The following is a 13,824-nucleotide window of genomic DNA, read 5'->3' as shown; positions in this document are numbered from 1 at the left end:
TTGACAAAATCAGTTTTTTGACAGCAGGGGCAATCGGTCTGCAGCTTCGCAAGTAGTAATCTGTGATGGAAGTGGTGGGGTTGATTCTGTGTGAAAGGTACCTGTTACGTGAGAGGACACCTATTAGTGTGATCCTCTCCTTATTCACCCTCTTTCTGTACAGAATTAGAGAATACACTCTGCTGACAGAACCCTTCATCCCCCCATAGTAGTATTCATTTATTTTCTGTTATATTGCAGTATTCTGACAAGTCCCTGTACACCCAGCTGTGCTTTTACCGGTACATTTTTGATGCGGACTGTGCACTGGAAAAACTTCCTGAACACGAGAAAGGTACGTTAAAATACTGTAATTACCTTTGAGTTTAAAGTGGAAATTTGCATCATAAAAGCCAGACCTACTGTGTCAGGCTGTTCACACAGCATCACATTGCTGTCTCAGAAGCAGGCTGTAGGGGCCTATGTGAACACAGGGATCCCCTGCATGAGGGGCGGTGGCATAGGAATCCCCAGCTTTGGCCCCCACAGCCTCTCTTACATTGTTCTCTATTAAAGCAAGCTTTTGGGGGAGGAACAGTACAAAAAGGACCCTTTAAATGCTATATTTTGAAAATGCTATTTTCTATAGAGTTTAGTAATTGTAATAAAGTAAGCATAGGCAACGTGATCATTGGGCCTACGAAAACTAGACATTACCACAAAAAAATAGACCTGGAGTGTGTCTCCGCTGTTCACTAAAAGCCTAGGTTCATTTTGAAATAGAGGAGTGGGGTGGAGTTCTTTTATTGACTCCATCCTAAGAGAATGTATAGGTACCTCAACCCATATGATCAGATGCTGCCTGGAGCCTTCTGTACCCAGCATTTCCTTACACAAGACTTGCAGGCACTGTGGGACTTAATGGGTCTGGGAAAAGCTTTGTTACATAACTTAAAGTATTTGAAAATGTCATGACAAGTGCATGTTTTTTTTCTCCTACCTGAAAATCACATTGACAACTTTTCTATTACCTGGAAAAAATAAAAAAGGCAAATTTACACATTTTTCTTATTAGTTACCTACAGAGTGTTTATGTTGTTTGTCAGCGAATATCAATTCAGGGCTTTGTTGGTCGGTATTAGGGCTGGAGGCAACCTCAACAGCATATAAAAACCTACAAATATGGCTGGATTTTTTTTTTCACATAAAAATTCCCATGCTACCCTTGATTTGGTCTCAATATTTTCATTTCTAGTCATAAGTGACTTCACTTTTTCTTCCTTTGACATACTCTAGAAATTATGTTTTTTACTTGACTTTCTTAGTTTATCCTTGGAAAGAAAATAGTTTTACTACTAAATGAAGATCTTGATTGAAATATTAGTGTTTTATCTCCACAACATGTTTTCTATGACTTAGTAGAGCTTATGTAGACAAGAAGTTCTTTCTGCCCATTAATAAATAGGCTTAATGACACTCATTAATGTCTAGTATCTAGTCTGTATTTATTTGTGATATTATTAATGTATGTTCTTCTGTCCCCAAAGACTTTAAGGTACTTATGAATTGGGAAAATTGAATTCTGATTCTCTGATAAACACATCTGTTTCTCTTGGTTTTGTGACCTGTTTCTGGGTGTGTCAGCATATAAGCATCTCCTCCCCATAACCTCTTTGTACTTCTAGCTACTGTAGAACATTTGATGTTTTTAGATTCAAATGATACAAAATTTTCTTGAGTACAGTTTTTAAATCCTTTTATGAGGAGCTGAATTGATCACACATGATCAGTAGTTTCATAAAGTCCAGTCATTATTGGAGACATAGGGAAGAATAATGTATAAAGTCAGTGGTGTCTCCAGCATCTTGGAGAACATCAAGAGCACACATGGCTTTGCCCAGAAACAGAAAGAAATAGAGTAGCCACTTAGAAGCTTCTTGCTCAGCAACAGAGGAAAAGCAGTATCAAGAACTGTACACTTAAAGTTTGCTATAGGTCATGTTTGGGGTGTGTGTGTGTGTGTGTACGCGCGCGCATGAAAAATGCTTAAGAAGGGGTCTCACTCATACTGGCATACTGACGTAGAATGTACTTTTACAGCTCAGGCTGCCCTTAAGCCTCCTTACTGTGAGGTTACAGACGAGCTCCTGTGCCCAGCTTGGAAGATACACCTTTTAAAAATGTTGCCTCAGATAGCATTCACCTTTATAAGTCCTATCCAGGCTTTAGAGATGGCTTAGTGGTTAAGAATACTAGCTGCTCTTGCAGAAAGCCCAGATTCCATTCCCAGTGCCCATGTGGCACCTTAAAACCATCTGTAACTGTAGTTCCAGGGTATCCAGCATCCTTTTCTGGCCTCCACGTACTATGCACACACATGCACTGCATGAGTGTGTGTGTGGTGGTGGGGGTACATGTATAGGGGAAAAACACTCATATACATAAAAAAATTAGCTTGTCCTGATAGCTCACACCTTTCATCCCAGCACCTGGGAAGCAAAGGCAGGTTCAACTCTTAGGAGTTGAAGTCCAGTCCAGTGTACAAAGCAAGTTCCAGGACAGCCAGGGTTACAAAAGAAGAAAACCACTGTCTAGAATAGATCAGGAGAATTGTTTCCAAATAAAAGAGAATTTAATAGAGTTTTAGTGTATATGAGGAAAATGGGAAATAAGAATTCTTATATGTTAGGGAGAATAATAATGAGAAATTTCCTTAAAGTATAGGAATATAACATATAGAATCTCTTCTTGTTTTTATTTTTTGATACTAAATTCTCTTTTAGTTTGCTGTTCAAGAGTTTTAGTATAAAAATGAATTTTAAACTCGTAGAAACCAAAGGGCAAAAATATTGATGCAATTTGGACCAAGGCTAGAACACAGTAGCTGTTGCTATCACACATCATGTGAAAAGTGACAGCTGTACCAGTTACATCATGGCCGATGCAATCTAAGCATCGTCTGTCAGCAAGTGCCCTGTGACTGCTGTGTGAAGTGCTTGCCGGAGACTCTGCTCTCCTAGCAGTTCCTAGCAACTTGTCCTGCACTAAGAGTGTCTTACCATGCCCATTGCAAAGCCTATGTTTTAAAGCTTGAAACTGGGTGGTGCTTTTAATTTTTGTTTGAAACTCAGCAATTTGACTTGGGAGAAGCACGTACAAATTATTTGAAAGAAGTTTATTTATTTTTACAGTGAAAAGTAGCCCTATTGAAGCTTTTTTTTTTCTTTTCTTGTACTTCACTTTCAAATGAAAGTTTGCAGACCATTAGTCCATAATGTGAATTAACCCCATTTGGTATTTCCCCCTTTCCTTTAAAATGTTAAAGGATTGTTACTCACTTTGGTGAAGTGTTTACTGTATGCTCGCTGTAACTACATAACATTTTTAAAAGTCTTATTTCTGTGGGACATTGGCATTATTGTTGTAACTGCTCCAGAATATACACAGATGGCATAATGGGTCCAAGGGAGGTTTTAGAAGAACACTGTGGCAATACGTGAAGTAAAAATCCATTTCCAGGATGGCGCATAAAATGGTAATATTTGACTGCCTCATCCTGTGGTGCCTTGGCGTGAGTACGAATAAACGAACAGTTTGGGGAAACCAGAATCAATTCACATCTTTGCCCAGGTACTTGAATTATCTGCTTTTATAAATGCAGGAAAGAAAAAGCTCTCTTTTTCCTGCAGAACCTGTTTTTATTTATGTAGAAATAATAAACACAACATTATGTGTAGATTCTATTATGTGTTGAGTGTGAACTCTTATGTCAATGGAAGCTGGATAAGTGGCTGATAATCTCTGCCCTGGACAACTTCAGAGTCTGTTGAGGAAAGACAGATTCATCAGATGCTAAATATGATATTATTACCACTAACCTGATCACCTTGCCTTAAGCAAATCAAGGGAACACTAATTGCTCTTTCAGTTCAGGCTTTAGTCTATTTCTAGAAAGAAGTTTGTTATCTGGTACCATTGTCTCTTACTTGATGCTTAGCTATTCTTATTTTACGTCAGTGTTTCTTATAGGATGGAATTTTAATTTGCTGGGAGTGCAATAGCAAAACACCACAGATTGTGTGACTTAAGCAACAGAAAAGCTTGTAATTCTGGATGCTGGAAGTCTGAGTCCAAGGGTTGGTGTCCCCTGAGGCCTCTTCTTGGCTTGCAAATGGTAGTATTTCTTTGCCTTTACTCTGTGCCTATCTCCACCCCCCACCCCCACCCCCACACACACAAGAGACAGAGTTTTTCTTTGTACACCAGGCTGGCCTCGAACTCAGAAACCTGCTTATCTCTGCCTCCTGAGTGCTGGGTTAGAGTCATGCATCACCTTTAGTATATTGCTGAAACTGGATTGAGGCCCTGATTTTAATTTGATTATTTCTTTAAAGACCCTGGCTCTAAATACAGCCATCGTACTTAAATACATACATCAGTTTAGGGAGAAAACACAACTTGAAGTTCCCTTGGTAAATTTGCATTTGTTTGTCAGAATGACAACACTAAGATTTTTGGATCCTGGTTGAAGGAAGGAGTTGAAGTTGCAGCATAAATGTTTAATAGACGGTGATTTGGTTTCATGTGTGCAGCACCTGTTAGAAAGTGATTTCTCAATGCAAGTCCTTTTAGGCTGGTTAGGCTATCTTCAGATCATTAACACCCCCTTCCCATTTAGTTTCTTTTTCACAAAGGGTTGTGGACAGTTTCCTGTTCCACATCCTTCTCAGATGCATCTGTAAACATTGCCCTTTTCTTGGACCCTCAACCAGATGACCCCTTGCATCTACTTTCTTTACCCTTTTTTTTTTAAGACAGGGGTTCACAGTGTAGCCTAGGATGACCCCAAACTCATTGTAATCCTCCTGCCTTTTCCTCCCACTTGCTCCAATTGCAGGCCATACCAACAGTATTTGTTGGTTTGGTTAGTGCCCCCCAGGACTAGACTTCCCCTTTGTGAGCTGTTTTTATTTCTCACTATTCTTTCACGGGTGTAATAGTACCTCAAGACAGCCCTGTGAGGAAACAGCATTGGATTGATGAACAAATTAAATTAAAGAAATGTTTCCATCTTTTGCATTCCCCTGTGACCTTTTTGAGGAGTCTCAAGTGTTTTATTTTGCTTTCTCTTTCACTTAAGTTCATCGAGACAGAGGACTGCATCTTGTAGCCTAATCACTAAATATTTGATTAAAGAATTCCTGGAGGAAAACAAGGTCACACAAGTAATTTCAGGGATTTGGGTAAAATTGTTCCTAGAAAATAGTACTGTTTACTACTGGGGAATGACTTTAAGAAAAGCAGGAGAATGCTCTATATTGTCTGCTTTGACTCAGGTGTATGATAAATTGAACTTAGAAAACTTCCATGATATTTTTACATATGGCTCATTTCCACACATTGCAAATAACTGAAAGCAAATGTCACATGTCTGTCATTTGGCTAATACTAAGCTTGAACTCAAAGAATATCAGGTTTTTGGACTGGTGAGTGAGCCAAGCTGACTGCTTCTCACACTTATTCAGGGCCCTGGTCTCCGCTTGCTATCAGCTGAGCAGTTTGTTCATTAAATGAGCACCGCTGTATTACTCTGGGAAAATGGTCTCCAAAAAAGGCAGCAGCAGTTAATTCTAAAACACGAAGGGGATTACAAAGGTACTGTCTTTCTTGAAACCAGAAGATAAGGGTTTTACAGAAGGAATTATTCGTAATTTGGAGATGTCTAAGCATCTCAAGTCAGGTCCCCTTTCAGTATTAAGGATTTCTGTTTCTTGGATTGCTAAAGTCAAAATGCAGGAGAGTTTCCTTATTGCTAGGAGTACTGAAATGAAAGTAGCAAAGAACCCCTGGAGACTGCTCTCAGCCAGTTGACATCCTTAGAATTTACTTTGTTCAATTCTTCAGGGCGTCAGAAATAAAGCTGTGTCACAGAGTGCCTGTCTGGCCCAGTTGCTTTGCTCTTAAGCCCATGAGTTGAGTTGTTTCTCTGGAAAACTTGGATTTTTTATTGTATTTCATTCATTTACTATTCCATTCACATTCATGCAGAACACACACGTGAAAATCAGGGAGACCTTGAGAGAGTTGGTTCTCTCTTTCTACCATGTAGGTTTTAGGGAATTGAATTCAGGTTGTCAGTCTTAGCAGCAATTGCTTTAACCTAGTAAGTCTTCTCATCAGCCCCAAAACTTGAACTTTTAAGAAAAGCTTTTTCTCTGCTTTCTGGGTTTTTTTTTTTTAATTGAATTTTGTACAAAGTATTTTAATCATACTCATTTGCCTCTCCCAATTCCTCCCAGTTCCACCTCCCTTCTCTAGCTTTCCAACTTTATGTACTTTTTAAAAGCCCATCAAGTCCAGTTTGTGCTGCTCATATATTTGTGGATGTATGGAGTGTAGTCAACTTATATTCGCTTTAAATTAAAAAAAAAAAAAAAAACCTCTCCAGATAGCTAGCTGTCAGTTGTCAGCAGCTCCTGGGCTAGGGTTAAGAATTGATGCCCACCTTCCTCCATGCTGGAATTTGGTTTGGTTTGAACTTGTACAGCCAGAATGACTATGAATTCATACGGACAGCTGCTCTCTTTGGAGAGACTGTTTACTTGTAGTCATTTATAGATCACCTGTGGCTTTTTCCCCAGAAATTTTATTTTTAATAACTAATACCAGGTAAAGTATACCTGTAAAGTACATAGATTATACATAGAAAAGCAAAACTCTGACTCAAGCATCAGTTTTTTTCCTTAAAATTATCTTACAATTGTGAAAATGGTTTTCTATAAACAATAAGATTTTAAGCAGATAATGTTAAACTCAATTTTTCTTTCTTTTTATTTTTTCACATACAACTAATGCTTTGGATTGTGTTCTTAAAAGTATTTTACTGTGTAGTTTAAGGAAGTTTTTATGATAGAAGTTTATAAGTTAGCAATTCACGATATGTTTAAGAACTGGTTGTAGAAATATGGAAAGAATTTTGAAGCCAGGTATCCTAGTTTGCTTTTCTTTTTCTGTGACTAAAACCATGACAAAAAGCAAACTGGAGAGGAAAGGGTTTAATGTCAGCTTTCTCCTATGGGGTCACAATTCATTATTGAGGGAAGTCAGGGCAGGAACTCAAGGCAGGAGCCTGGACCAGAAACCATGGAGGAATGCTGTTTCTGGCTTGCTAGCTGACTCATGCTTGACAGCCTTTTATACATTCTAGGCCCTCCTGCTTAGGGAATGATACTGCTCAAATCAATTATTAATCAAGACAAACTATTGCAGATATAGCCACAGGCCAGTCTGATAGAAACCTTGTTCAATTGAGGTTTCCCCTTCCCAGGGGACTCTAGGTTATGTCAGATTGAAGATAGAAACTAACCAGCCCACCAGGCTGTCTGAGGTGAACAACAACCACGAAAACACCTGGGATAAATACTCTTATACCATCAAAATCAAAAGAAATACACGTGCATACCAGGAACAGCAAAACAGAAAAGTGAATTGTTGCTGCTGCTGTTAGCTATTACACAAGCTTACTCTTAAGTGTGAAGAGGAAACAATTTGTAATTTTAAAACAAGTTCTAATAATTTGCAAGATGAAGAAATTAAAAAGGAACACTAAAGGTTTTTATAATCATCTGGATTAATTATAGATTGTTTTTACTTTCTACTTTTAAATTATTGACAGTTTCAGACATATCTAATGTATTTTAATCATATTTCCCTTCTCATTCCTCCCTCTTGTCCCCCTCCTGCTAACCCTCTTCCAGCTGAGATCCCCTTCTACTTCGGGGTACCTTCATGCATGCATCACACTGAATTTAATTAGGGTTTCTTCATCAGCATGGGCAGATTGCCAGTGGCTGTACTGCTGAAAAAAATCTGTTTCCCCATTGCACTACCCACCCTCACAATCATTAACTGAGTCCCTCCTCCATCCATAACAAGTTGACAGGGCCAATGTTGTGTACGTAACTACAGCTCTTTAAGTGCAAGGCCCATGTCATGACATGGACTTTTTTTTTTAAGTTTTATGTAATTTCCAAGTTATAGAGAGCTTTTACAATAAGAAAAATTCAAAACACTACAATTTCACCAAAAATTTTACTCATCTTACAATGGCTCTGCTAACAATTCACAATTTGTGGAGTGAAAACAACGTATAAATGAGCCAACCAACTGGTATTTCCTTGCATTTTCTCAAGCATGATCAGTGTCCTAGCCATATTGGCACCACCTGGGAGGTTGTGAGAAATGCAGACTTTCAGACCTCTTCGACATGCTAAGGTTTGTGAAGCACTGATCTAAGACCTATTTCCTCCTAATAACTAAAGCCATTCCATTTCACTCATCCATTGCTTAAGGCCAGCCTTGTAGTTAAACTCTAAAACGATAAATATGCCAACTCCAGGAGCTCTGCTCAAGTTTTACAGTGGACTTCCTATCACAGCCTAGGCTTTTGAAATAAATTCTGTAATTAAGTAGAAAATGTAGTAGCTTGATGAGGGGTGGGGGCGGGACAAAAGCAAGAAAGCAGGAGTTAGAAAGAATGGGGGAGAAGTGAATTGGGATTTTCAAAATACCTTTCAACCTCTGAGGATTAGAGAGCTGGACTGCAGGTCCACGCCCATTTCGTATGAGGGCCACTTGATGTGCTCCCAGACTGAGGATTCACCATCGATCTTCTGGACCTCGTTACAATGTTAATTGAGCACATTTGTAAAGATTTTAAGTAGTTTTTTTTTTTTAATGAAATGAGGGTTTTTTTTTTTTTAACGTGCTCTAAAAATGTAAGCTTGAAATTTACTTTGCTTCTGGCAGCTGATTTTTATGGTCTGTGTTTTTGCTCACTACGGCAATGACAAAGCATGTGGCCCTGTCACACTGCTTTATTGCTCTGGGTATTGCCTGTTTTGTTTTTACCTTACAGTGTAGCCAAAGAGAAACTGCATTTTCCAGGAAATTGTCACCTTAATTGCTTTGCCCTTAACTAGGAGTGTCTTGCTTCTGTATATTTTCTGTCATTCTTTTTCATGTAACTAAGGTAGTATGTGAAAGTTGCCATACATTTGGGCAGCAAACTTCCAGATTCTAATTGTGTGTCTTTTCTTTAAGGCCATTTCTGTAAATCTGCACTCAGCCTTCGCATTTTTATGTACTCAGGGACCCAGAGGCATGCTATGATGACAGACATGTGACTCCTTTTATAAAATCATTTTCCTATTACTGTCTTTTCAGTGAGCAGCTTCCTTTCCCCTTTTATAGTGACAGGCACAGCAGCACAAACAAGGGCACCAGTGTTACAGTGACTAGGTGAGAAAGCAGTGGTTTGTGGCCTTCATTTGCAAAACATATTGTGATTTTTTTTTTCTTTTTAGTGATAAGAATGAGAAGGACCTGTTAAGATTTTCCTTCATGTACTTTTAAGACATACAGTTCTATCACCAATGAGAGAAAAAAATATTAAACAATTTTCAAGCAGTTAGATCATAATGTAAGCTAATCACTTTATTTTGAAGAAAAGTATTTTTAAACAGTTGAGTTGGTGAATTTACTTCTAAAATGTATTGTGCTTACACAGTAGATGGTTTTATTTCCATGATGTTTTTTACTACATAATTATACATCTTAATTACGTAATTACTATCATAATTATTATGTAATTGCATGTACTTCCACTAATTACAAAATCAGGAAGTGTAATTATCTAGTAAAAACTTTATGAAATTTCATGCACTAAAAATTACTTAAAAGGCTATTCCAGTGGCCTAATGGAAGGCTTTCCATACTTGGTCTTAGTCATGGTGTTAGGACTTGAACTCATAGGCCAGAACAGGGACAGCCACAAACACTTTAAGTGTTGCAGTATGGGTCCCTTTTGAGTTGACACTAAGGTGCATTTTCACTTCTTTTGGTTTCAGAGTTGTGGTATAAATACCTATGTTTAAGATCAAGTCACAAAAGCTCAGTGTAAAGGAAGAGTCTTAATTGACTAGTAGAATTAATAATCAAGATGTTAGGTTACAGAACTGCCAGGCCGTCTATAACAACAGCACTTATTTCACTACTTCTGCCTTTAAAAGAAGTAATAGTAACAGACAGTATTCTGCTTCTTTCATTTAGAATTTTATCCAGTTTATGTTTATACTTTCTGAGGTTTAAGAAAACATATCAAGAAAGCATATCCTTTTTCTACTACCTGATGTCAAGCAGCTTTTCAGACATAAACATAAATGCACAAACATGTAACATCAGACCCTAAATAAAGACAGAAGGCTTAATTCAATAAAGCTAAGGTGCCTTTACCATTCAAAACGACATACAAATTGCACGGTGAAACAATAGTCATGACAGCAAATTAGATATGACATCTAAATTACACCACGGAGAGAAATCCCAGAACCATTTTGGTCTTTAGGAGTCTATTTTAGCCCAGGTTTAAAACCCATCCTAGAGACTGCTTTATTGTCTTAGTCGGACAGTGTTGTAGAGGAGTAATTGGAGGTTGGTTGAATTAATTGCACATTAATTAGGAGGAAAAAGTTTATAATACTCAGGGTAGAGAAGAGAGTTGATCCATTAAGTATCATGATAATGTGCAGTATAAGTTTCAGAAATGCATATTAATTGCTTCTTGGCTTTTGGGTGAAAAATAGGTATGGACTAAATATTAAGTATTGATATTTTTGTAACATATGTTATCTGTTGTTATCTAAATAAAGCATTTGGGAGTTACATATGGTTACACAAATTTTCTTTCCCCAGATTAGTGTTTTTCACTAAATGTGTATTGAAACAACCATTGGATCTACTGCAGTTAATTCGTTTAGCAATACAACCTTAAATAGTAAAAGGCTCGCCTCTGTAGTCTTAGAGTCAGATGGCATTCCATTTTTCTCTAGGAGCCTTCCAGAGAAGACTTTTCTTTGTAGTTTTATCCATTATTGACTTTGCTTCTTTGGGGGGTGTGGCTTTTGTTCTTTGGAGATGGGGTTTTTCTGTGTAAGAGTCCTAGCTGACTTTGTGACTTTGCATACCATTTAAAAGTTTTAATAGATATTACCTTTTACATGAACAACATGCTTTGAGCAAATTAGAGGATTTATGGTCTTTCAGAAATGTTTTGTGTTCTCAGCAATCTTTGGGATTTATACGTGTTTAATCTGATTTACATATTTGTCTCTATACATTAGAAAAGAATTCTTTATAAATGGCCTGTTCTTTCCCTCACTTAGCCCAGAATGTAACGTCTTACTCATTTCTAATTTATTCACTCTGTCCTCATAACTTTTCTCTTCATCGTGTTTTTATAAGTGTGTATATTCCTTATATAAGACTGCATTGTCTCACATGGCCTCTTTAGTGGCTGACTCTTGTTAACTTCTTTTTTTTACCAAATGCTTATGTGGACCAGAACAGTCTTTAATGGTTTAAAAGTTTAAGCATTTTCCTAGTTCTCACTGTAACACAGAGTTCATTTCAAAACATTTATACTACCTTTGTTCAGTTTTATGTTCCTTTCTTGCACTTCCTACAAGTTGACACATCTTCATTATCTTATATAATTCCTTAAATCTTTTATAATTATGTAATGGAATATCCAAAACTTGTGAAGAAACAAATAAACGGCCCTTTAATATCTCTATTTTCCTGTAGCCCCAAGTCCAGATTTAATGGAAACTTTAGCATTAGTTGGGCCCCATTTAATATTTAATTCTGTACTATCTTATCTATACACCATCCTTCATATACAGAGAAAAGCCATCATCAGTTTGACTCATCATAAAGTACTTCTTTCCGTGGTTATTGTTAATGCAGTCTGATTCACCTACATATTCTTACCTTACACTCAATAGTAATTGTAACAAGACAGGATCAGTTGAATTAATATTTTTCTTCACTTTACATCCAAATAGCAACCCCTACCCTCCTCTCCTCCCAGTCCCAGTCTCATATACCTCTTTCCCTTCTCCTTGGAGAAGGAGAAGTCCCCCCATGGAGACCAACCCACCCTGGCATGTCAAAGCTCAGCAGGACTAAGCACTTTTTCGTCCACTGAGGCCAGACAAGACAACCAAGCTAGGGAAAGGGGATCCAAAGGCAGGCAGCAGAATCAAAGGCAGCCCCCACTCCAATTGTAGGGGACTCACATGAAGACTAGGCTACACATCTGCTACATACAAATGTGTACAGGGCCTTGGTCCAGCCCCTGCATGCTGGTTCAATCTCTGAGCCCCCATGGGCCGAGGTTAGTTGACTCTCTAGGTCTTCTTGTGGTCTCCTTGACCCCTCTGGCTCCTTCAATCCTTCCCCTCCATTCTTCAGCAACTCTCCCTAAGCTCCCTGTAATGTTTGGCTGTGGGTCTCTGTATCTGTTCCCATCAGCTGCTGGATGAAGCCTCTCAGAAGACAGCTATTCTAGGTTCTTGTCTGCAAGGCCACCTCATCTCTTTGAGGCAGTTTTCTCATCTGGGTTCCCCTGAGTATCATCAATAGTGTCAGGGGCTGCCTATCAAACATGGGGTGGGTCTCAAGTTGGGTCCATGGGGGCTCACCTACCTACCAAAGAGCATGCAGGGGCTGGACCTAGGCCCTGTGCACATCATACAGGTAGGACAGTTTGGGGGTTGAAGGAGTTGGTTTTTTTTTTTTTTTGGAGGGGAGGCTTTTTATAGGAGTTAGTAATGGTATTTGCATTACTTTGTGATGCTAGGGGTGGAACCCAGGCCTTGGTACATGCTAGGTAAGTTCTCTACCATTGAGCTACCTTTCCACCTCTTTGGACTATTTATGGAGAACATTTACATCTGTTGTTATATGGATAGTAGGTATTTTTCAGATGAGAAAAACACCTCAAAGAGATGAGATGGCCTTCTCGAGTTGGCAAAGCTTGAGAGTCTAAAAGTCATGGACTTTTATTCTTTGCCATTACTTTCCTGCTCTTAATCTATCTGCTAGAAAAACGTCACCCTGACATCAATGACTCTAATAGAAGAAAGTAATCCTAAAGTCTCTTGCTTTCTAAACATGTGCCTCAGAAGAGGTTTCCAGGTAGAGATGGAATCTGAATTGGGCCTCTCAGAGTAGGGCAGGCTTTAATAAGCACAGATGTAGTAGTTTACTTTGAGACTAAAGTTTATCTGTTTTTCATTACTTACCTAGCTTGTACAAATCAAAGAACCTCCATTGACAAATGCTTGATGATTTTAATACATCTCTGAATTGGAAGTTTAGCCTTAAAGTGCTTATTAAAGAATTCAATCTATATTCAGCTTTAAGCCCAAGATTGTACACTGGAATTGTACTCTTCACTCCCCACTGTAGCCATTGGTGGTACTTTCAAAGAAATTGATCCATCCTTCAGGATGTATCTGTCAAAAGTATATCAAAATGTTTTTCCATCTTAAATAATTTAGCTCAGAATATAATAATGTAAGTATTTTGACATGCAAATGTTACATACTGTGATATATCCACTTATCTTAAAACAGATGTCTTTAACTTTCAAAGAAAGAACTATGGTAAAACAAAACATCAAAGGAATTAAAAAGGATAGTTGGCCACTTAGGATACATGCCTATAACCTGCATGCTATGCAGAGATGGCAAGATCCAGACCAGCCTCAACTACATAGGGATACACGGTCTCAAAAAAATCTGTAAAAGAGATGAATGACACTTCTACTTTGATTTAGAAGCAAAGTAAAACCCTATTGGCATTATGACTGTAGACTATAAAAATGTTTTCTTTAAAGCATGATTGATAAAAATATATCATGAAAGCCTTAGAATAAGAAAAACCTGTTTCTGAAATCAGTATTTGCTGCTGAAATTATTTCTATATTTTATTGGTCTTTAT

General features: G+C 38.0%; 1 protein-coding gene across 2 annotated transcripts in view; it reads left to right on the top strand.

Annotated features, from left to right (window-relative positions):
* The window catches only part of Pola1 (DNA polymerase alpha 1, catalytic subunit), a 319,474-nt gene that overhangs the window by 247,449 nt on the left and 58,201 nt on the right, over positions 1 to 13,824 (top strand). For both annotated transcript variants that reach the window (XR_015646455.1, NM_053479.1), the window contains 1 exon segment: positions 241 to 334. Coding sequence is in view for 1 of the 2 variants with exons in the window: in NM_053479.1 (NP_445931.1) it covers positions 241 to 334 (94 nt within the window). In the remaining variant the exon portion in view is untranslated.

Source organism: Rattus norvegicus, chromosome X (assembly GCF_021556685.1).
Source record: "Rattus norvegicus strain SHRSP/BbbUtx chromosome X, alternate assembly SHRSP_T2T, whole genome shotgun sequence".
NCBI lineage: Eukaryota > Metazoa > Chordata > Mammalia > Rodentia > Muridae > Rattus > Rattus norvegicus.
Note: the sequence above shows the minus strand (reverse complement) of the source record. Positions and strands in the feature narration are given on the sequence as shown.